The 22065-nt window shown below is 37.6% G+C and overlaps 1 protein-coding gene across 5 annotated transcripts in view; it reads left to right on the forward strand.

Annotated features, from left to right (window-relative positions):
• The window catches only part of FERRY3 (FERRY endosomal RAB5 effector complex subunit 3), a 48583-nt gene extending 27760 nt beyond the window's left edge, over window positions 1-20823 (forward strand). Inside the window, exons 10-15 of one of the 5 annotated variants that reach the window (XM_021001447.2) lie at window positions 1660-1734; window positions 5291-5493; window positions 14555-14612; window positions 15736-15803; window positions 16679-16798; window positions 20303-20823. In XM_021001447.2, coding sequence (XP_020857106.1) covers window positions 1660-1734; window positions 5291-5493; window positions 14555-14612; window positions 15736-15803; window positions 16679-16771 — 497 coding nt within the window. In that variant the 3' untranslated portion in view covers window positions 16772-16798; window positions 20303-20823. The other 4 variants (XM_021001445.2, XR_013487191.1, XM_078155901.1 and 1 more) reach the window with 4 other exon arrangements.
• The last annotated feature ends 1242 nt before the right edge of the window (window positions 20824-22065 follow it).

A 22065-nucleotide genomic window follows, 5' to 3' on the forward strand; every position in this document is an offset into this window, starting at 1 on the left:
GTCATCTGCATAGAAATAATCCTTGAACCCACTGATCTCACTGAGAAAAAGTAAGAAAAGAGAGCCTAGGAGAGAGCCATAGGATATATACAGAACACAGAGCGTGGATAATGATTTAGCAGAGGAAACGGAGGAGAATAACCAAACAAGCAGAAGAAGAACTAGGAGAGATCAGTGCCTCAAAAGCCCAAAGAAGAGAGGTTATCTCAAAGGGAGGGGATGCACAGCAATATCAAATGTTTCCAAGGTCAAAGTTGAGAACTGCGAAAAGGCCTTTGGCTTTGGTAATCACGAGATCATCGGTAGCTTAGGGGGAGGAGCCGTTTTAGTGGAATGATGAGGTTAGAACCCACTTTATAAGATGTTGAAAAATGTGTAAAAAGAGGGTAGATGGCTTTAAGAATGGGGAGACTGGAACATCTTTGCAGGTAACCCTGAAGGAGTCAATAGAGATAGATAAGTGGTCGATTTTTATTTTTACTTCATGGATAAAAATTTTCAAATATATGAATGAACAAGACTGATGAATGACAGACTAAATTATAGGATCATGGATCTAGTGCTAGAGGGGATCTTGGGCTATCTGATCCAACTTCCTGATCTTAAAGATGAGAAAATAAGAATAATCTATCCCCTTCGCCACCCCCTCAAAAAGACCCCCAAATATCCTAATTCCTTTAAAAAATAACCATGGATTAAACAAGATAAAATGAAAAAAGAAAAGAGTTACATGTAACCATACCCTTACTGGTAAAAAACATAATGACTATGCATATTAGCTTTAACAAGGTAATGAGGAGAGGCATTGTAATGGATAGAGAGCTAGCCTCTGGAAGATACTGGTATACGAATCGTGCTTCTGACATGTACTTGCTGGGGCCCTGGGCACATCTCTTAACCTCTGGAAGTTGCCCGGAGGTAACTTGCAAAGAACATAACTTGCTGGGAAGGTACAGATCTGCCTTAGTATGAGGGAGTTTCTTCTCCAAGAGTTCTTTCCTCCAATGAAATCGCACATCAGGCACACATACACACACACAAAAAAAATCCCCATTGTATTTGCTGTTTGTTTTTCTTCATAAATAGATTTGAGAATCATTTTCATGAAGATAATATTTGAACCTTATGGGAGTTGACAAGATCCCTGAGATTGTACAAAGAAAAGAGAAGAAGGCTGCAGACAGTCTTAGGGACATCTCCAGTTAATGGAAGTTGAGTTAGGCCCAAATAGAGGAGACTAAAGGAATAGATAGAAGAACTAGAAGAGAGAAGACCACAGAAGCCAGAGGGAGGAGAAAGTGTACAAGTGAGGTGGTTGAGTTAATTCATTAAGTTCAACCTCTTTGTTTTACAGATGAGGAAACTGAGGCCCAAGAGGGTATCAGAATTAGAACTCCAAACCAGATTCTCTGATCCCTAGTCCAATATGCTTTCCAACTACACCATATACTTCCTGTTATCTTGAGCAAGTTATGTCACTTCTAGAGCCTCAGTTTCTTCTTCTGAAAGATGTGGATAACTGTGGCATCTATATCTCATTGAAATGTTACATAGCTTTAACACGTGTATGATGTCTCAGGCTCTTTAAAAATCAAAAAGACTACATAAATACAAGATATTGGCTGTGGTAGTGATAATATTCTCCCATTTTATGTACAGATTCAGGAAACCGGAACGGAGAAAGTGATGATAAGGTTAAGAATATTGAACGAAACTATTCAAATATTTTGCCTGGTGAGTGCTATTTTTGCTTTATGTTTTTATGTTCAGTTACATTGATTTGAAACATAGCTTTATTATACTATAATTTAGGGACCGTCTACCAGTCAAAATAAAACATTGAATTTGTATAATGTGATTTGGCCTTTTTATCTTTTTTATATCTTGATTTAAGTAACAACTTCACAGGAAAATATGCTACCTCAGATATTCTCCTGATTCCAAAGGAGAAAGTTCTGTCATTTGGTTGTATGGGAATTGTCACTTTTAACTTAAGATTTCCTTTTTATTCATTGTTTTTTAGTTTCTTAGAGAGATGAGCCAAGAAATATTTACTCCTTCTGATATATAAACAGGAGAATTGAACTTCTAGTACATGGGTCATCTGATTTAGAATCTGTCTTATTTTCATTTCCCAAAAGATCATCTTACTTCCCCTTTCTTTCATTTCCTGTAGTGTTCTTAAACGTTTATTCATCCTTTTACCAACTGGAAATTTAGAGGTTCTTCTTCCTCATCCTGGCTTAACTCACTTGATCTCAACTACAATGTGCTACAGTTTTCTCTTTTGTAAAAGATTACCAGCAGGGCCTTAGAAAGCATTTTGTGATTGGAAGAATTTTTAATTGAATTGTAAACTTGACAGTAGTCATATATTACATGTCCAATTTGGTAGTCATAGAATTTTAGAGAAAGGGACTAGAGTCCATTTAGTTCAGCGTCCATCAGTCCAAAATGTCCTGTAGAATAGGCAGAATGCCTAAATTCTCTACTGTCAATTGTTTACCCTTTGCACCCTCAGTGATTAAGGGGCCAGAGACCAAGAATTAGGAGAAAGAAGAGAGGTGAGGGCAGAAAAGCAAGACACAGGGAAGGGTGAGACAATTTTTTAAAGTCAAAAGATTTTAATAAGACCTTTTAGTAATAAATTTTGTAGGCTAGTGAAAATTTAGTGTGGCTCGCTAGTTAGAAAACACTAATCTAGTTCAACTCTCTTACTACCCCCTTATTTATTAACAAATGAAGTAATTGAAGCCCAGATTCTTCGAGGTAGTGCCAGAGTTTGGAATAGGACCCAGTGTCCTGCCTACTATCCATTCTTCCCCTGGTTAATTAGTTTCATTTACAGTCACATCTTAAGAATAGATTTTTATACATGTAAGTCACATTACATTTTAATTAGGTAAACATCATATCCATTTCTTGTGCTGTTCTTGACAGTCCAGCTGGCTAACTTGTGGTTGTCAGGCTTCAAATTTCCTTCCACCTTCAGATCTGGTACCTTGGTGGATAATGTTAGAAGCAGCATTACATCATCTCATGCTGTTTCCTCCACCTTGTGGAACAGGAAACTATCTTCCACTCCATCTAAAAATACATTCATTGAGACAGGGTTCATCATATTCCTTTCCATCAGCTCCATAATTAAAATCATCCATATTTTGTGGCTTTCTTAAATTGTGCCAGTCTTGTTATCTGTTCCGGAGGCACTGACGTCTGAGATTTTTTTGTTGTTTTTAACTTTACTCTTTTGTTGTATCAGTATTTTCTTCCTTGAACTCCTTGCCCTTTTTTGGCAAAACCTGGTAGGTTAAGTGGCTGGTTATTGCTTTTGAACCAGGGCTTTATTGTAAGTCCAAATTCTGGAAAACAATATCAAAGCATTAAGTGATAACTTAGCTCATAATAAATCAGTCCAAAGGGAACAGTGCTTTCATATTATAAGATTTTATATTTGAAAAGATAATTTATTGATGAAAATAATCAATATCTTATATTTCTATGTGTGCTTCCATACCTCTTGAACAGTACTTTGCATGTAGTAGGAACCCAATCAATGTTTAGTTTAACTTAATATTGACAGATAAGTTGCTCCTGTTTTACTGAAAAGGAAAATGGGGCTAATAGAAAAGTTACTTAAGTTGCCCAAATCAGAAGCAGTGCTGGGACTAACACTCCCTGCAGGTGACTCTAGAATCTTTTAAGTCATTTTGCCTCCCAGGTGGACTTTGGCCGTTATTTGACCCACAGGTGTAAGTTAGCAAAGAATATAGTCCTTTGAATGCAATAATAAAGGCTGAACAAAGTCTACTGAGGAACTACATTGTCTCCATCATTCCAGTAGAGCAGCAATAGGTCACCTGTGCTGCTGAATAACAACTTACATTGTCAGAGTGATGTAATGTTTACAACATGCCTTTCTCATAACAATCCTTGACATAAGTAATGCAATTATTATTCCTATTTTGCAGATGAGTAAATCAGGGCACAGAGAGTTTAAATAATTTGACATAGGCCACACAAGTAGTAAGTATTAGACCTGTGACTTGTATTTAAGCCTTCTGATTTTAAAAGAAGTGTTATTTGACTCTGCCACCCTGATGTCCAAGTGAACTAAATGAACCCAAGCTATAAATGTCACTTTACCATTCCCCACCATGCCGTCTTCTTGGATGCTGTCATCTTCTTTTCCTTCCCCTTCCTCTTATTCCCTTCTGTTCCCTTTTTTTTTCTTTATGTCTTCTTTTTTTCTTCCTATTTTGCCTTTGTCTCAGGTCAACAGTGGTACCTTTGAATATTTCTTATATCCATTGATAATGTTTAGGGCTAAAGATTGTCGTATGTACCCTAGTGTGCCAGAAATGTAGACTTGCTAAGCAGAACCCTAGGGACCTGAAAAAAAAATTAATGCACATTTAGAAAATGAACATTTTATTCCTTTTTCACTAACCAAATCAGAGCCAGTGATGAATCTGTTTGTAGGATGAAAATGATTATTGTTCCAACTCCTTTGCCCCTCTTGCCAACTGTTTCTTTACCTACCTAGCCAGTGTGAACCATGGTAGTGGTGTAGGAATTAGGGAGCAGTCATTTTTTTTTCAATTTAAAATTTTTGTCTCCCCAAAAAAGAAAAACACATCAAAACCCTTTTAACAAATATGTATAGTCAAGTAAAGCAAATTCAGGTCCAAAAATATTTATCTCTTTCTGTACCTTGAATCCATTCATCACCTCTATCAGGAAGTAGTTAGCATGCTTCATCATCAATCTTCTAGAATTGTGGTTGATCATTGGATTGATCAGAGTTCTTAAGTCTTCAAGAATTGTTTGTCTTTATAATGTTGTATAATGAGTAATAAATTGTTCTCCTGGTTCTGTTCACTGTGCATCACTTCATATAAGTCTTCCCAGGTTTCTCTAAAACTGTCTTTTGTGTCTATTTTTATAGCATGAAAATATTCTATGATATTCTTATGCCATAATTTGTTCAGCCATTCCGCACTCAATAGACAACATTTGGGTTTCCAGTTCTTTGCCATTATGAATATGTTTTTACTTATTGGTCTTTTTCTTCTTCTTATCTTTTATCTCTTTGGGGAATAAGTGGTGTTGCTAGGAGTTCATAACTGTCTGATTTCCCATAGAGACCTACAGTTCGCACAATTCTATAGTATTGATTTAACTACAACATTTCATAACTTATTGGTTATATCTGTTAGTACAATTACATTGGATGTAATTGAGAGTAATTTATTCATTTGGAAAATATAGTGATGTCTCTTGTTTGTAGGAGAATTTTATATTACCCGGCACTCCAATCTCTCTGAAATCCATGTAGCTTTCCATCTCTGTGTGGATGACAATGTGAGATGTGGTAACATCACAGCTCGTGATCCTGCCATAATGGGCCTCCGAAATATTCTAAAAGTTTGCTGTACTCATGACATCACAACAATTAGTATTCCTCTCTTGCTGGTGCATGATATGTCAGAGGTAAGCTGGTGAAAAATTGCTGTGATTGTATAAATATATAACAAACTCTGCGTTATTGACAATGTTGGACAGTGACATAGAAAATCCAAAATGGTGAATAATTTAGAATCATTTTTATTTGGTTTTGAAATAGATTACATGACTTTTTTTTTCTTTCTTTTTTTTGAGAGGGGGGTTTAGCAGCAGCAAATTTATCTTCTGAATTATTTGGCCTCTTATTCAAATTAGCTTGCATTAAAATCTCAGCACACACATAAGTTGGTGGTGGGAAGAAATGACATCTTGATATCTGAAAAGGGCAAAAATCCATGAACAAGTTGTCAAGAGCTGCTTTCTACATTGGAATAGCATTGTGATCTTAAAAGTGACCTAGTCATTTATTCACCCTTCCGCACTATTATATATTTTGAGCATTTTCTGAAGATTTCTCCCCACTGCCTCCCCATCATCCACTTTCATTACTTACAACCCCATAACCTCTCCCCCTCTTCCCCACAAAAAAAAAAAATTAAGAGCTAAAAGCTGAAGCAAGGACTGAGAGGGCTGGCTATACTAACCTGAAATTGAAAAGGGCAAAAAGAGTTGGAATCCACAATAGACTGGAGATAAATAATGGACCTAGCTGCCATCCTGGAGAACAGGATAGGGCCCACAGCAGTAATTCACTGTGCTTTTGGTCTAGATCTATGATTTCATCACTATGGGGGAACCATACTGGTAAAGAACTCCTATTGTCAATAATGCCTATTGGCAGCTGCTTCAGTATTTATATTCTTAGAGACTTGACTCGGGCATTGAGAGCTTAAGTGATTTTCCCGGCCAGGGTTATAGAGCTAGTCTGTGTCAGAGGTGGGACCTCAGCCCAGGGCTTCTGGACTTGGAGACCAGCTTTCTATCAGACTACTTCATGCTGGCCTTCACCCTTAGATTTAAGTGGAAGGAAGTTAGGAAGAAAGGAGGAAGAGAAGGGAGGAAGGAAGGAGAAAGGAGAAGAAAGAGGGAGGGGAGGAAAGAAGGGCAGTCCTACATTTGGTAGATGGAAAATTATGAGGAGAAAATATGTTCATTAAAATAAACATGAAAATTTTATGTCAGTGGCATTTTACAGTATAATGAAAAGAGAAAGCGTAACTTTTTTTTAAATGGCTTGATCTGTTTAAGAATAGGATTATATAGTTTGTACACAGGACATAATTTGAAACAGATCACAACTAGGTTAGGGATAGTCCACTGCAAAAGATTGAACTTAGAGTCAAGAAGACCTGAGTTTGAATCCAGCCTCGGGCATTTATAGTGCTACAACTGAACAGTTTATTTAACCTCTTAGTCTCAGTTTCCTATCTATCAAGTAAGGATAATAGCACCTACTTCACAAGTTTGCTCTGGGATTCAAATAAGATCATGAATGTAAGTTCTATATAAGTATTACTATTATTATATAAATGCAAAGGATTATTAGTACTCAATTAGTGTTCAGTATAAGATATTTTAAGTGACTTGTGCCTCCTGTTTCTTTGATCTTTTAACTAGACTTTAACCTTTAGATTTTTGAAAATTTTGACATTTCCTTATAGAAAATTAATCAGATGACCTAATTTCCCTTTCAGTCACTTTTGTAACCTGAACTGTACACAGCAAGGCATCAGGAGAGGTCAGGTTATAGATTTATTTTTCATCATTCCCTTCTCCCTCCCCACTTTCTCCACCATATTTCCTTCATGAAATCCCACTTTCAGCAATGAAATCCTCAATCACATTGATGAACTTGTTGCCATTTTTGAGTTAGAGCCACTCGTCCATCTATAAGAGTATTTAGAGAATAAAGTAACAAAGAAAGTTTATGATGAATGACTGTCACAAGGAAACATACAAATATTTCTGCAGCTGTGGTCCTGGTTAACCCAGTTTATAAAAATGGTCATATGTAGGTGGAAAACAACCTCAAAAACAATGTTTCCAGAAGTCACTCAGTTCAGATTAACTTCCAGACATCTGATACTGTTAGTATTCCTTCTCCCACAATGGGTTACAAAAGTTGCATGTTTTAAATTAGGACAGCCAGCTGCAGAACATTAAACTGGTTTCCAAAGCATTCAATTTAATTCACATAAGTATATTGAGCCATGATTCTCCAGTTGTATTTAAACCTCCCATCCAGGTCATGAAGTTTATCCTGCAAATCTAAACATTAGTAAAGTGACTATAGAGGTAATTGTATGCAGCTTCCTATGCAAGGCTCCTAAACTATTTTACAAGTATTGGGTTTTTTTACATGCAATAAACAGGATTTTAGGAACTTGCCATAATGCCTTGGTGCACAAAGATGAGAAGTGCCCAAGCCCAGATTTTTACCTTCATATCATAATAATTTGTGTCTGCTAGCCATAGCAATTTCATATTTTTGCCACCTTAAAAGTAAGGGTATATACTGAATATAGATCCATTATTGCTGTGGATTCAGCTCAGCAGCTGTGAACTGTCATGTCCTGTGTCTTAGGGCAAAGTATTGAATGAAATTTATTGCACCAAAAATAAAGAAGCAGTGCAGAGAAAAAAAGGAAAAGGAAAGAAAATACATATTTATTTAATCAAGACAAACATTGGTCATCAAGAAGAAATATAGGCTATCAATTTTGACTCTGTGATCTGAGAATTGTTGCATATAATCTTTGGCATCAGCCTTGAATTCATAGAAGATAGGAGATGGAATTAGGATTCAAGACTGCTGAGGTCCAGTTACTCTACCCACCCTCCCTCCATGGTTATCATTAAGTAGCTGAGTAATTTTGGTCTCTCCAGTGTCCACTCGGTCACCAAGGGTTTATTAAGTGCCTGCTATGAACCAGGCATTTTACTAAGTGCTGAGGATACAAAGGTACAGTCTATAGCACTTGGAAACAGATTCGAAGATGACACCTAGATTTTGAGTCTGGGTGATTAGGAGGTTTGTTGTACCCTCAACACCAATAAGGAAGTTAGGAAGAGGGGAGGGTTTGGGAGGAAAGATAATCAGTTCAGTTTTGAATGTAGTGAATTATCCAGTTCAAAATATTTGGAAAGGCGAGAGAAAATTTCAGGCTAAACAAACAGATCTGAGAATCATCTCTGTAAAGCTAGGAAGTAGTCATGACCACCACCTCACAACATGGTTGTGAGATTTCATGGTAACAGTGTTTCAAGGAGCTTAGCAAGACATGCTCAAGGAATGCAAGCCAGCAGCAGAATGCCCCTACCTCGGCTAACCACATTTTGAATCACCCACTAAGAGAATCATTGGAATGTCCAATTTGTGCACTGTACTGTGAAACACTAAAATCACTTGTATATTCATACCTTTTTTCCCATGAAGATCCAACTTTAATCAAAAGAGCCAATTTGGGTAGCAGAAAGTAGTCTAAATTATGCACATTAAGAAGTTGCCCTAATAATTAGGATTGTAAGTAAAGTTTTAAAGCTGAAATCGACATGCTTGAAGTCCACAAACTGTGTACGCCAGGCACCTGCAACATGCTAACAAAGCCTGATTCCCCAGTCTCTTTACAAGGTCTGACATTTACCCAGTTAATGTCATTTTGTGTCTGTTTTCTTTCCCACAGACATTAGTAAAACAAACATGATTAAGAAGAAATTGAAGCCCAGTACACATAAGGACAAATAGCAAGATGTAGCCATCATATTGTAGAAAGGGTACTGGAGATAAAATCAGAGGATTTGGGGTCCGATCCTGCCTCTGTTGTTCTGTGGTCTTGGGCACATCATTTAACCTCTGTGGACCTTGATTTGATTCCATGCCAGAAATGAAAGGGTTTGGACTAGATGGCTCTCAGATTCACTTCCCAATCTAAATGTGTCAGCCTTTGCAGCTATTTTAAATGAAGTCTGACCTGAAAAAAGTTCCAGGAGACTTGAAATAGGCAAATATCCCAGTTTTCCAAAAGGAGAAAAACATGGATTCCACAGACTGTATAGATCAGTGAATCTGACATTTGTCCCTGGTAAAAATTCTAAAAGACGTGTTTAAGAGCTTAGAAGCTGAGCACTTAGAAGAGAAATCAGTGATCAGCAGGAGTCAACGTGAATTTACTAAGAACAAGTCACACTAAACTAACCTCATTTGCTTTTTTAATAGAGTTACTACAACAAGACACCCTACCAATCTGCCTATTCCCCAGACTTTTCTAGCCTCCATGAAGTCCTGGAGCAGGCTCTAGTAGCAGTGGCCTCAGCTTTGTAGGCTCTTACATCTTTCTCAAGGAGGTCTTTCCCTCTCCCAGAGAGTCCAGAAAGGTCTTCACCTAGTGAGGCAAAGGATCGTGGCTGCCAACGCCCCCAGCCCAAAAAGAGAGGAAAAGGAAGGTAACACACTTAGAGCAAACTCATTCTTCCTTATCCTCAGATCTCCTGATTCTTAGGTCTCTAGTGAAGCAGTTGACCATCAAGCGTTGCTCAGTAAGCCATGGAAAGAATCCATACTCCAAGTACATTCAAAGTGTCGATGAATAACATGTACTTCAGTGAACATTTCTTACCTCTTTTATTTCTTGCCTGTGATATAAGAGCTAAGTGATCCATTGCTAAAAATTGTCCTTTCCCCACCTCATTTTGTAGTGTCTTCTTCAGCTTTTCCCTTTGTCCCATGGAAGTGATTCTTTTGGATGAAGTGCAGCCAAGGTCAGATAATCCTGCAGCCCACTTGCATCTGGGGAGGGGTCCCTTAGGGAAAAGAACATCAAGGCAGGAGAGAACTGGCAGACCTGGTTCATGGGTTGGTTAGTTTGACCACTTGTTTTTTCTCCTTTTTATTTTTTGTTTCAGGGGATGAGTCAATAGAGGAATGGGGGAAATATATTTAGAAATGAAGGTGATATAAAGATAAATGTTATCAAAAATTTTAACTTAATTTTAAAGAAATATATTGAAATGAATTCTTTAAAAACAAGAAAGAAGTTCTAGGAGTTTTAGTGTACTGCAAGCTTTATATATATCAGTAATATACTATGGCAACAAAAAAATTTAATGCAATCTTAGTCTTTTATTAGAGATGCAGTAAGAAAAGCCTTATATAAACCAAAATATTTGTAAGAGCACTTTTTATAGTAGCGAAGAATTGCTAAACAAATTGTGGTGCATAAACTTAATGGAATCTTACTGGTCCTAGTTATATCCTCTGAGCCCAGCAGAAAAAAGTTTAATCTCTTTCTAGATGACAATCCTTCAATACTTGAAAACACGTATTATATCCCCCTAAGTCTTCTCTTCTTCAGGCTAAGCATCCCCAGTCTCTTCAAGCAGTCTTCTTGTGATATAATCTCAAGAACCTCTCCTGGATCACTGCCTTATCATGGCAGAGGGGCTTGTGTAGCTCAGTGAAATTATGAGCTATACCATGCAAGGTTACCCAAGACAGACAGTTGGAGATTTTTGATAAGAGGTATCCACTGGAAAAGGAAATCACAAACCACTCCAGTATCTTTGCAAAGAAAACCCCATTGAAAGGCATGTTATGGACCACGGGATCATGAAGAGTCAGACATGACTGAATAGCTCAACAACAACAAAGAAACAAGTGTAAAGAACTCAGAAAAGCGTGGGAAGATGTATATAAACTGATGAAGGGAGAAGGAAGCAGAACCAGGAAAACATTATACATGGTAACTAAATAGTATAAGTGGAAAGGGGGAAAAAACGTGAAACTGAATATTTTGTAATTGTAATGACCTAGCTTAGTCCAAGAGAAGAGTTCAGGAAATGAAACTATCCCCTTTAATTGCTTTGGTTGTATTATATTGTTTATACTTTTAGACACAGTTGATGTGTTATTTTTGTTAAACTGCTTTTTTGTCCTCTTAAAATTTTGATTGCAAACAATGTCTCAGTGGAAGAGAAGAAAGAGACTCAGAAACAAATTCTTCAATGAAAAGATTTAAAATTTTGTAAAGAGAGAGGTTCAGTGTTCTGAGCTGTAGAGGCAATAATCCCTCCGTGATCTGTCCTGGTCAGACTTCATTTGGAGTAACGCATTCAATTCTGGGCACCACATTTCATGAAAAATTGGTAAGCTAGAGAGCTCCTGTATATAGGAGAACAACAGGAATAATGTAGAACCTTGAGATTATATCACGTGAAGACTGCTTGAAGAGACTGGTGATGCTTAGCCTGAAGAAGAGAAGACTTAGGGGGATATAGTACGTGTCTTCAAGTATTGAAGGATTGTCATCTAGAAAGAGATTAAACTTTTTTCTGCTGGGGTCAGAGGATATAACTAGGACCAGTAGGTAAAATTTGCAAAGAAAGCATGTTTAGACTTGATGTAAGAAAAAACTTAGGTGGGCTGTGTCAAGAGGTGGCACATTCTCTTTCATTAGTGTTCTTCAGAGGCTGAATAATCACTCATTTGGTCAATTATAGAGGAGATTCAGCTTCAGGTATAGGTGGGAGTAGGTGGGCTCTGAGGTTCCTTTCAACTCTGTGATGCTATGATTGTTTAACATATATAACAGGACATTTTCTTAGAGGGGATCCTTTAAGGCTGCTTTTTTTTCCGTACCAAGTCAAATGCTTTCTTATAATCAAAAAACACATCAGAATCTGGTATTCTGTACAACTTTCAGTCAGTTGTCTGACTGAAGATGTGGTATGCTGTAAAGAATTCTAAAAGTCTGCCCTATTCTCTTTTTGTATTTTCATCAAAGATTCTTATTGTATCATCTTTCTCATAAAGCCTTTCTAGAGATTAGGAAGTAGACATGGGTTGTTAGTTAATAATCATCTTTCTATTAGGGTAATTATATCCATTTTTTTTCTGTCCGTGAATATCTTCCCCTCTTGAAAATTAATTCTTCAGTGCTCTCAATACTGTCAAATCCAGCATGGATTTCTTCTGTATGTCCTCAATCTGATCCAGCTACTCTTCCTGTCTTGATATCTTTTAGTGCCAATTCTGTTTCCTCAAATAGCATTAAGACTTTAGTCTAAATGTAGTATCATTGATGATTAAAATAATTTGTTATAGAAATAATAATAGATCTGTTTGTTGTCCTTCCAATTTCAGCTATATATACTTTTGGAATGGCCTGGATTATTTGGGTCTCACATGAAGCTTTCTGCAGACTCATTTTTCCTCCACCGCTCTCAGCTGTTTTATTAATCAATCTAGCCTATGATTTTAAACCATCCTCCTCTCTAAGATTTTGCAAAAAAGTTTATATCCTATCTTGGCATTGCCCTTGATAACCACAAGTCTTTGCTTGGCAGGAAGGTCAAATGTTTGCTGGCCTCAGTGGTTTCTGGACACTTTTTGCCTCTTTGTTATGGTAACTTCTTAACATTGGTAAAACTTCTACAGAGTAACTCCTTTAAAAGCTCCACAGTTGTTTCTTTGGATAATATAGTATTCCCTCAGGCAATACTGATTTGCCTTGGAACACTATACTATTGTAATTTCACATCTCTAACTGTCAGTGTATGTAGCTTATTTAGAGGTGCTATATACAGTATGTCCCAAAAGTCTTAGTGCAGTTTTAGGCTAATAATCTTAAAATAAACTTAAAACTGCATTAAACTTTTGGGACTCTGTGTTATGTATAGGTGGTATATTGTGCACTTGTGGAAAGTTTATAATGCCTGTTAAAGTATGCATGCTATATAGGAGGTATTTGTTAGAGGTTAAATTAGAATAGTATTAACTTTAAACTAAGGGGGTACATTGGTACCTTGAATTACTAAAAGTATAAGGTGAAAACCATGAAAAAGTGGTAGATCCTGGAAATATTTTAGGTGCTCTATAAAAAGGGTCTAGGATCTGTTTAGGTGGAATAAGTATCCATATCAATAAAACCATGGATTTTTCAAGGTATCAAAGTAACTATCAATTTGAGAATTAAATGACATTTAATTTTCAAAATATCTGAAAAAAAGGAAAAAGTAGTGAAGGATGGGGGAAAACCATTAAAGGAATTATCCAGAAAAAGGCATTTAAAGACATTCAGTGAGATCCTTTTTATCACCAAGTAGAACTAAAAGAAGGGGCTAGTGAAAGTATTTACGTGAAATAATTCTGGCCTTTTGAGAAATTCTAAACAGTCCAGTCTTCATTATCCATAGCAATATGATAAATTAGTGGCATAGATAATCTTCTTGTACTTGGAGTGTATCTGTCTCCTTGGTTTGGCCAGTGTCAGAAGCTAGGGACAGACACAGTTAGGAGATCAGGCTCAGAAAGAAAGAGCGAGTTAGTCTGGGGAAAAGCAATCATGGGGTGAGGCTCAGGGTGAGAGAGAAGGTGAAGGGGGGGAAAGGTGGAGTCTGGCCTCACCTGCCGGGAAAATCCATCTTGTAGAATCTACTTCAAGGGACCAGGCAGAGCAGTGAGAATTGCCAAGTAATTATTAAAGCTGCTTTTAATGGAGCCGGATCACCTATGTTCTGAAACCCAGGGACAAGAAATATCTTCTTAAGAATTTGTGATGGCAATGCAGGCTCGCCTAAACCTTGCCCAGAATGTCAAAGATACAGCATCTCCAAGGCGACTGGACTGGAAGGTAGCAGTGTCATGCTGGGGTTTGGAGAAGAAGGCTCCCCCTTATCTAACTGTATATGTTCCAGTAGTACTTAATGATAAGTCCCTTAGATATTGATGAACAGCAGGTGAAAAGGTGAGGAAACCCTGGCCATACACAGTGATAGCCTGGAACCTGAAGGGGTCAACTGAGACCTTTAGGTGCCAGGCCTCTTACATGCTGCAGCACCTCACACCACCACAGCAGAAGTAGGATATGAATGTGGTGGGTAACGAGGATGATCTGATCTACACCAGGATAATCAAATGTTGATTCAGTTTTTAATAGATCATGGTGAATATTGACTATAACTGTCAAATATGTTGATAGGTTTTTGCTGGAATGTTTTTTTTTCTCTTGAACTTTGTTGCAGGGGAAAGTTATTGGTAAGGGAATAAGGAGAAGGTTATGCTTGAAAATGAATATGATGTAAAAGCAAAGCACAGCAGTAGGAAAATAATAAACACTACTGATGAAACTTTTTATTTTTGTTTTGTTTTCAGGAAATGACTATACCATGGTGCTTAAGGAGAGCAGAACTTGTATTTAAATGTGTAAAAGGTTAGTATTTCATAAAGAAAGCCCACATGACCAACTGTTTGTCTTTATAAATTGTTGGCAAAAAGACCAACCCAAAAAGAGTGTTGAGTGTTGAAAGCTTCAGCCACAACCTACTGTGTGGCCTAGCTTACAAACATTTTGGGAAGGACCACTTTGTCCCTTTGACAGTCATAAAGCATAACAGCTTCTTTAGCTGTTCTCTGATACATCCTTTACACCTTTCTCTGATTCTTGTCCACCTCTGCCTTTTATTATTGTGAATATTGATCATGATGAGTCGCCTCACATTTGTATTTACCTGGCAAAGTAGATAATGTCATTTCCTTCTTAGAGACGAGGGATTGAGTCTCAGAGAGGTCATGGGCTTCTAATAAATGGTGACTGGAACTAGACTCAGCTCTTCTCACTTCTAGTCCGGAGCGCTTTCTATTATGTCATGTACTGCTTCTCCTTGAACATTCACTCGGCAAACCCAGCCACACATCGTTAAATTAGCTCTCAGGAAGTCTTTAGTAACTAGCGTTTTTGAGAAGAGCATTTCCTAAAAGAAGTTGGCCACAGATACTTTGGGGATTGACATGTATTGACAGTAGTGATAATTGCTGGTTCAGGGGACCCTACGGGATCAAGGACTGAGCAAATTTTGGAGCTAACTTAAAAAACTATTTTCATATTGAAAAATTTCAACACATAGTAAGTGGATTTAAACATACATTAGTTAATATTTTAAAGTGAAAATTATTGCAAGTATTGAAATTTTCTCCTGTAACTCCTATTCCTGTGGCATGAAACATCAAGGTTTCATAGAACCCGGTTTGGCGAACAATGTTATGAAGCTTTAGCAGAGTTGAGGGAAAACAAAGGAGAGGAGTGTATTGTCAGAATGGTACTTAACTATTGCTGCTTCAGAATGACAAAAGGAACTGGGGAGACTAAGAAAAGCTTGCGTCTGGCCCTGAGACTTGGTGATTTCATCAGGCAGATGGCTACTCAGAAAGCTGAGGAGAGATGATGCCTCACAAAGAGCTTGAAATATCCACCTCTGCCCCCACTGTACTTGAGCAGTAGATTGGAAAGACCAGTGTTCATAGTTTAGCTAAGCTTCCACTTCTTTTATTGTCAGGTTTCATGATGGAAATGGCTTCATGGGATGGAGGGATTTCTAGGACTGTACAATTCCTGGTACCACAGGTATGTTAATCAAGTCAGTATGACCCTACTCTAAGTCTGTTGCTCTGATAAAACACACGTTAGCTATAACTAGGCGTACTCTTAGTTGCTTCCATTTCTTTAATAGAAGGAGTATTTGAATGCAGAAAAATGATTTAAGAGAACCCAGAATCAGTCTCACACTTAAGCATAATTTTTTCTTTCAAAAAGTTCTTAATTTTTATTCATATTTTTGGTTTTTATACCTTCATTTCCAAATAAATAGTTTTCTTCTCTCCTGCTTAGCCAATCTTCCCTTGTAATAAAGATTTTAAAAGAAAGAAGGGGAGGGGAAGCAGTTCAACAAACTTCACTAATATACCACTTAAAAATGACAGATTATATAATATTCCATTCTTCTAGTCTCCCACCTCTGAAAAGAAGGGGGAAGGAGGTGCATTTTTTCATCTTTTCTTGGACAGACTTGGTTATTATTATTGATACAGTGTTCAGTGTCAGGTTTTTTATTTTTTCCATTTACCTCATTGTCATTATGTGTATTGTTTTCCTGGTTCTGCTTATTATTTCACGCTATATCACTTCATATGCCTTTCTATTGTGTGTGATTTTCTATTTTAGTTTTCTCTTTGACTTTGGCACATATTTAGTACTGATACTACTCATTAAATAGCCTCTTTAGCAATTACCTTACAGTACCATATCTATTGATAGTAAATGTCACAACATTTATTTTCAAACAAATATTTCAGCATATTTTAAAGCCATTATTGAAAGATAATTATCTAAATGATTTAGCTTATATGGAAAATTTTGCAAATGTCAAATTACTCAGTGGTTTAATTTTTAAAGCTATGGTCTTATAACAGATGTGAAGGCTTTTTCCTTACTTTTTACAGAGTATTTCTGAAGAAATGTTCTACCAGTTGAGTAACATGCTCCCGCAGATCTTCCGAGTATCATCCACTCTCACATTGACATCTAAGCATTAAACTCTGCTTGGCCAGCAAGTTATAAAAGTGGGTTATTAAGCGTTCTATGTTTGAGGCAACACTGGAATTATCTGAAAGCTTAGGTGATGAGAATGTAACTGCACTGTCATAAGTCATCATTTGCTGAATGAACCAGTGTTCAGTCTTTAATTCATACATTGACATTTAAAAATCTCCTCCTATAACCAGTCCCTAAAGCACGTTAATGAGACCAGTTGTTATATGTGGACTATATGTATACTCCACATTTTGCTTTCATCAGTTGAAGTCTTATTTGTTACACATGGATCCTTCATGTAGGAAGCTAACTGTATCTTTTTTTTTTTTTGGTGAGGGTGGCAGGGAGGGAAGACATAACATTTTGTGACCTTGGAAAGATCTAAGTTAGATATTAATTAGATCTTTCCCTCTTGGTAAAATAATAAAGCATTTAAATATCAGTCATGTGCAAGGCTTAACTGAAAATGAAATACCCCTTATACAGTACTTACCAAGTAAAAATGAAAATAAATTGAAATATAAGTAGCAAAGAGAGTTTGTGTGAAAATTTGTAGTAGAAATGATAGTCTGATATTTCAGTCTATCAATAAACATTTATTTGTAATCACCTACTATGTGTAGACACTCTACTAAGTGATCCAGATACAAAAACACAAGTGAAACAGTCCCTTCCCTCAAGGAAGTTACATCCTCATGGGGGAGATAATACATGCATATATCAGTATATGCAAAAAACATATCAAGTAGGTACAAGGTAACCTTAAAAGGGAAGGGAATAGTAGTTGAGGTGACTGGAAAAGGCCTCTTGCAGACCTGCAGCATATGAGCTAGATCTTGAAGGAAACCTGGGCATAGAGGTGAACAAGGAGAGCTCCAGGCATGGAGTATGGCCACTGCAAAGTCATATGTGGAAGATGGAGTGTCATGTCTGAACAACAGCAAGTGAGTTGTTATGGCTGGATGTAGAGAAGTAATGTGTGCTGAGGGCAGAAAAGCAGAAAGCGGTCAAGTTGAGAAGAACTCAGAATGCCAAACTAAGGAGTTTCTGTTTGATCTTCTAGATGAAAGGGAGCTCCTAGAGTTATGAGAGTTATGTTGGGGTAGTGGGGGACGTGGTCAGCTGAGGCTGAAGGAAATGTATGTTTGTGATTGTGTGGAGGGTGGATTAGAGTGGTAGAAGACATGAGGCAGAGGGACCAATTTTTTAAAAAAATTTTAAACTTAGCCAAATAAAATTAAAATTTCTATATTTAACTTAGATCTTAGAAAAAAGGATTATATGTGAAACTGTAAATCTTTTATATATAGCTTGCTTTTCCTTTTATGTATATAATAAACATGTAACTTTCAAAGCTATATTTCCTCTATCCCTTCTGTACATTTAAAAAAATGCTTCAATGAGTTCCTTTTTAAAAAAATTTGCTAATCCTATCACCAACTTACCCCTCTCCTACTTCCCCCACTGAAAAAAAAAATTGAAAGCAAAACCCTTCTAACAAATGTTCATAGCCAGACAAAATAAGTTCCCATATGAGCTGTATCTGAAGATATATTTCCAATTCTTCACCATCAGGAAGACCAATTCTGTTACCTGCAGTAACCAGATAAGAGCTGGTAAGGGCATGAACTAGTGTAGTAGCTATATGAAAGACCTGAAGAAAAACAAGATTTGGCAACTGATTGGATGAGTAGGATGAATGGGAGTGAGAGGTCAAGGATGACACCAGAGTTGTAAACCTGGGTAATTGGAAGGATGGTGGTGACCTTAATGATAATAGAGAAGTTAGGAAGAGGAATGGGCTTGGGAAGAAAGATACTTTCTTTTCTGGACACATTGAGTTTTCAGTGCTTACAGGGTATCTGGTGGGAATTTGTTCAATATGTAGTTGGTGATGTGGGATTGAACTTCTAGAGAGAGACTAGAACTGCATATATAGATCTGGAATTCATATGTATAGGAATGATAACTGAACCCATGGGAACTGATAAGGTAGGCAAATTAGTATAGAGGAAGAAGAGGCAAGATTGGAGTTTAACAAAATTTGATGGTCATAGGACACAGGAGCAAGGGAAAGAATATAGTATGGAGTTAAACTGGTTTTGTAAGGGGTTGAGATTAGAAAAGTTTGTAGACAGAACAGAATGATGTCCTGGGAAAGTATGGAGGGATGGAAGGATTGGAAGTCATGGTGAGGATAAAGGATAGACTTAGGAAGGAATAAGGCATAGGGAGAAGTGAAATGATGAAAGATTATAATTGGTTAAGGGAATTCTAGAGTTCTAGAACACTTCTAGGCAATGGCAAGATCAAGGGTATGGCCATCACACTTTGTGTAACTGATGTAGAATAAAGAGTGAGCCATAGATGTTAAGTAGATTGAGGAACTAAAAAATTAGAGCATTTGAGAGAACATCAGATATATTGAAGCCCTTTAGTTTGTGGACAGGAGTTGGGTAGAAAAGATTTTGAGGCAGGCATTGGATTCATTGAGAAAGGAGGAAGAATGTCTTGGGTTTATAATGGGCTACCAGGATCCTGAGTGAACCTCAAAGGAAGGAGGAGTTGATGAGTGTTGACATTAAAGGAAGAATCTGGAAGTGGTGACAGAGAGCAAGGAGTATTTTCATCCTTATACTAGGATCAATGAGGAGTGGGTATCAGGTAAGAGGGAGGATACAACCAGTATTGCAAAGAATGGCCACAGATGTGTCAGTCATCTGGTGCAAGCCAGTTTTCAGTGAGTGCTGGAAGATGGAAGGAATATGAGAGGAAGAAATGTAAAATGAAAGGAAGTTTGTTGATTATAGAACAGGCATTCCATAGAGCACAGTGGAAGTGATGCACAGAATACGAGGACGATGTTAGGGTTGAAGTAGATAGGAATGAGAAATTGGACTCCAAAGGTTGAAATGTTTGACTTCACTAGAGAAGAATAAGCAGATGAGGAGTATGCTAACCACTGGGGAATAAGTCCATGGAGAATATGTCAGTGGGTAGGAGGAGTTACACAGATGAAGAGAGGTGATTAGAGCATTTTGAATCTCTGCATGGCCTACCTAGGCTCTAGGCAGCCATGTGGTATTCCAAAGGCATCACTCACCCAAAAGGACCTCACCATATTGAACTGAAGGGAAGGAAGAATAGAATGCATCCTAAAGTTCCACCTCAAACTGAACACAAGCAGGGCCCAGGATTGTTGGGTCCCAGAGCTGTCCAGAAGTCCTGCAGTATATTGCCAAGGTTTCAGGAGTTTAGCATACTGAAGGGAACTAAAATTTGAGACTAATCCTTACTTAGTTTATCTGGTAGGCTAGTAAATGATGTTTATTTGGCAGCTTAATGTAAATCAGTCTGAAACAGTGATCCATAGTAGGATTTTCATGCTTAGCAAACTTGTGGCAATCAGGTTATTGTGTTTGTGATATGATTTAATTTTTCTTTTCCATGTTTTTACTCTTCCCCTGCCTACTCCCTTTTCTTCCCCTATTGCATTTTACTCCTTCCTTGTATGTAACCTTCTACTTTCTCAGGCTTATCTGTTGCTTTCTCTTTTTCTACCCACTACTTGATCGTCCCTTTCTCTTCTGCCTTTGCTACTTCTCTCTCTGCTTCATTGCTTTCTCTGCTCTTTCCTACCTTCCACTTCTGAGTGCCAACCACAACTTTTTCAGCTGCCTCCCACAGATAATTCACCACATTTGTGGCATATGCACCAAGAGAAGTGATCACGTCGAAAATTCTTGATAAGAAGACAAATATGGAAACAGGAGCTCAATCAAATCAGATGTATCTACCTCAGTTATTCCCCAACCCCTCTTAATTCTTATGCCTTCCATCTGTTAATAATTTCCTATTTATCCTATGTATAGCTTTCTTTGTTTACATTTGTTTGCATATTGTCTTCCCTATTATATTGTAAGCTCCTTGAGGTCAGGGACTCTTTTTATATCTTTTTATATATTTTATATATATATGAAATTGTTTATATATATTATATAAAGATTTATATGTAAAGATATGTATCAAATATAGAGATATGTGTGTGTGTGTGTGTGTGTGTATATGTGTATATATATGTATCCCTTATGCTTAGCATAGCACTTGACACATAATAGGCACTTAATAAATGTTTATTGATTGATTGACCAAGTGAGATAACACATTAAGTACTTTGCAAACCTTAAAGTTCTATATGAATGCTAGCTATCGTTATTATTGGGGTATATGGAGTGTTCAGGCTCTGGTGTGAGGACTTACAGTCCTTTTCAGGGCTGCTTCTCCACTTTTAGTGTCCACCTGATTTACCCAACTTTCACCTGTGGCTCCAGGAAGTTGTAGCATGCCCAGCAGCTGCACCTCAGTATAGGGTAACCAACAGGCCCCAAACCTGTCAATGAGTTAAGGGGATATTGACCCCCAAAAATGTGAAGTTTTTCCCTGGAGGAATGAATGGATGAGAACATTTTGTTCCAATGATCATGATGGTGGCTGAAGTAGACGCTGTGGAGTGCTTAGGGCTTGGTCAAACATTGAAAACACCAAGGTCATCCACTGCATCCCAGGCCATCATCAATTGTCCTGACTTTTGTCTTGCCACTGAACTTCAATGACTGGAGAAGAGTATGAGGCTGATGACTTTATGCAGCTCTGCCTCACTTAAATACAATTCACACCCAAGTCAAGACATCACCAGTGATGTCATTGGTCCTCTTCAAAAACTAAGGACAAACAAGAACATCATTATTATTACAAGTGGGCAGAAGTGTAAAATGAAGACTATTTCAGAGTGAATTTTTTCCCACTGAAGGATAACAAAGTGTTAAAGACAAGAAGTAAACTGTATTGGTGCCTGGCTAGATATACTTTCTGAATATGCTCTTGTAATGGGCTGTTAGAATATTTCAAATTCTTATTTTCTTCCGTTGTTATTCACAAATACATGTCTCCTGTGTAATGATTGTCTTACTTATCTATGTGAGGGGCCTGAAGCATAAAGGCAGATTCCCAGAGTATAGGAGAACTCAGTTCCCCAAACTCACCGTCTAGCACAAGTGAACAATTCTGCAGATCTCTACGTAAAGTGATTCTTACGTAATATGAATTTGCTCCAGACGTGGGGAAGGGAGGGAGGCAGGAAAGTAGCTACTAGCTCATGGAGGGAGGGGTCCGGCACACGGTTCAAGGACACGTGGGAGCCAGGGACTGAGAAATGAGAGCAGGAGGAAGAACACATTGGGGCTGGGGCCAGCCACATGGGGGCCTGGCTGAATGGAAAGGAAGAAGGGGGAGACGA

The sequence above is a fragment of the Phascolarctos cinereus genome, unplaced genomic scaffold (genome assembly GCF_003287225.1).
Source record: "Phascolarctos cinereus isolate Bilbo 61053 unplaced genomic scaffold, phaCin_HiC Scaffold_1;HRSCAF=81, whole genome shotgun sequence".
Taxonomy (NCBI): Eukaryota; Metazoa; Chordata; class Mammalia; order Diprotodontia; family Phascolarctidae; genus Phascolarctos; species Phascolarctos cinereus.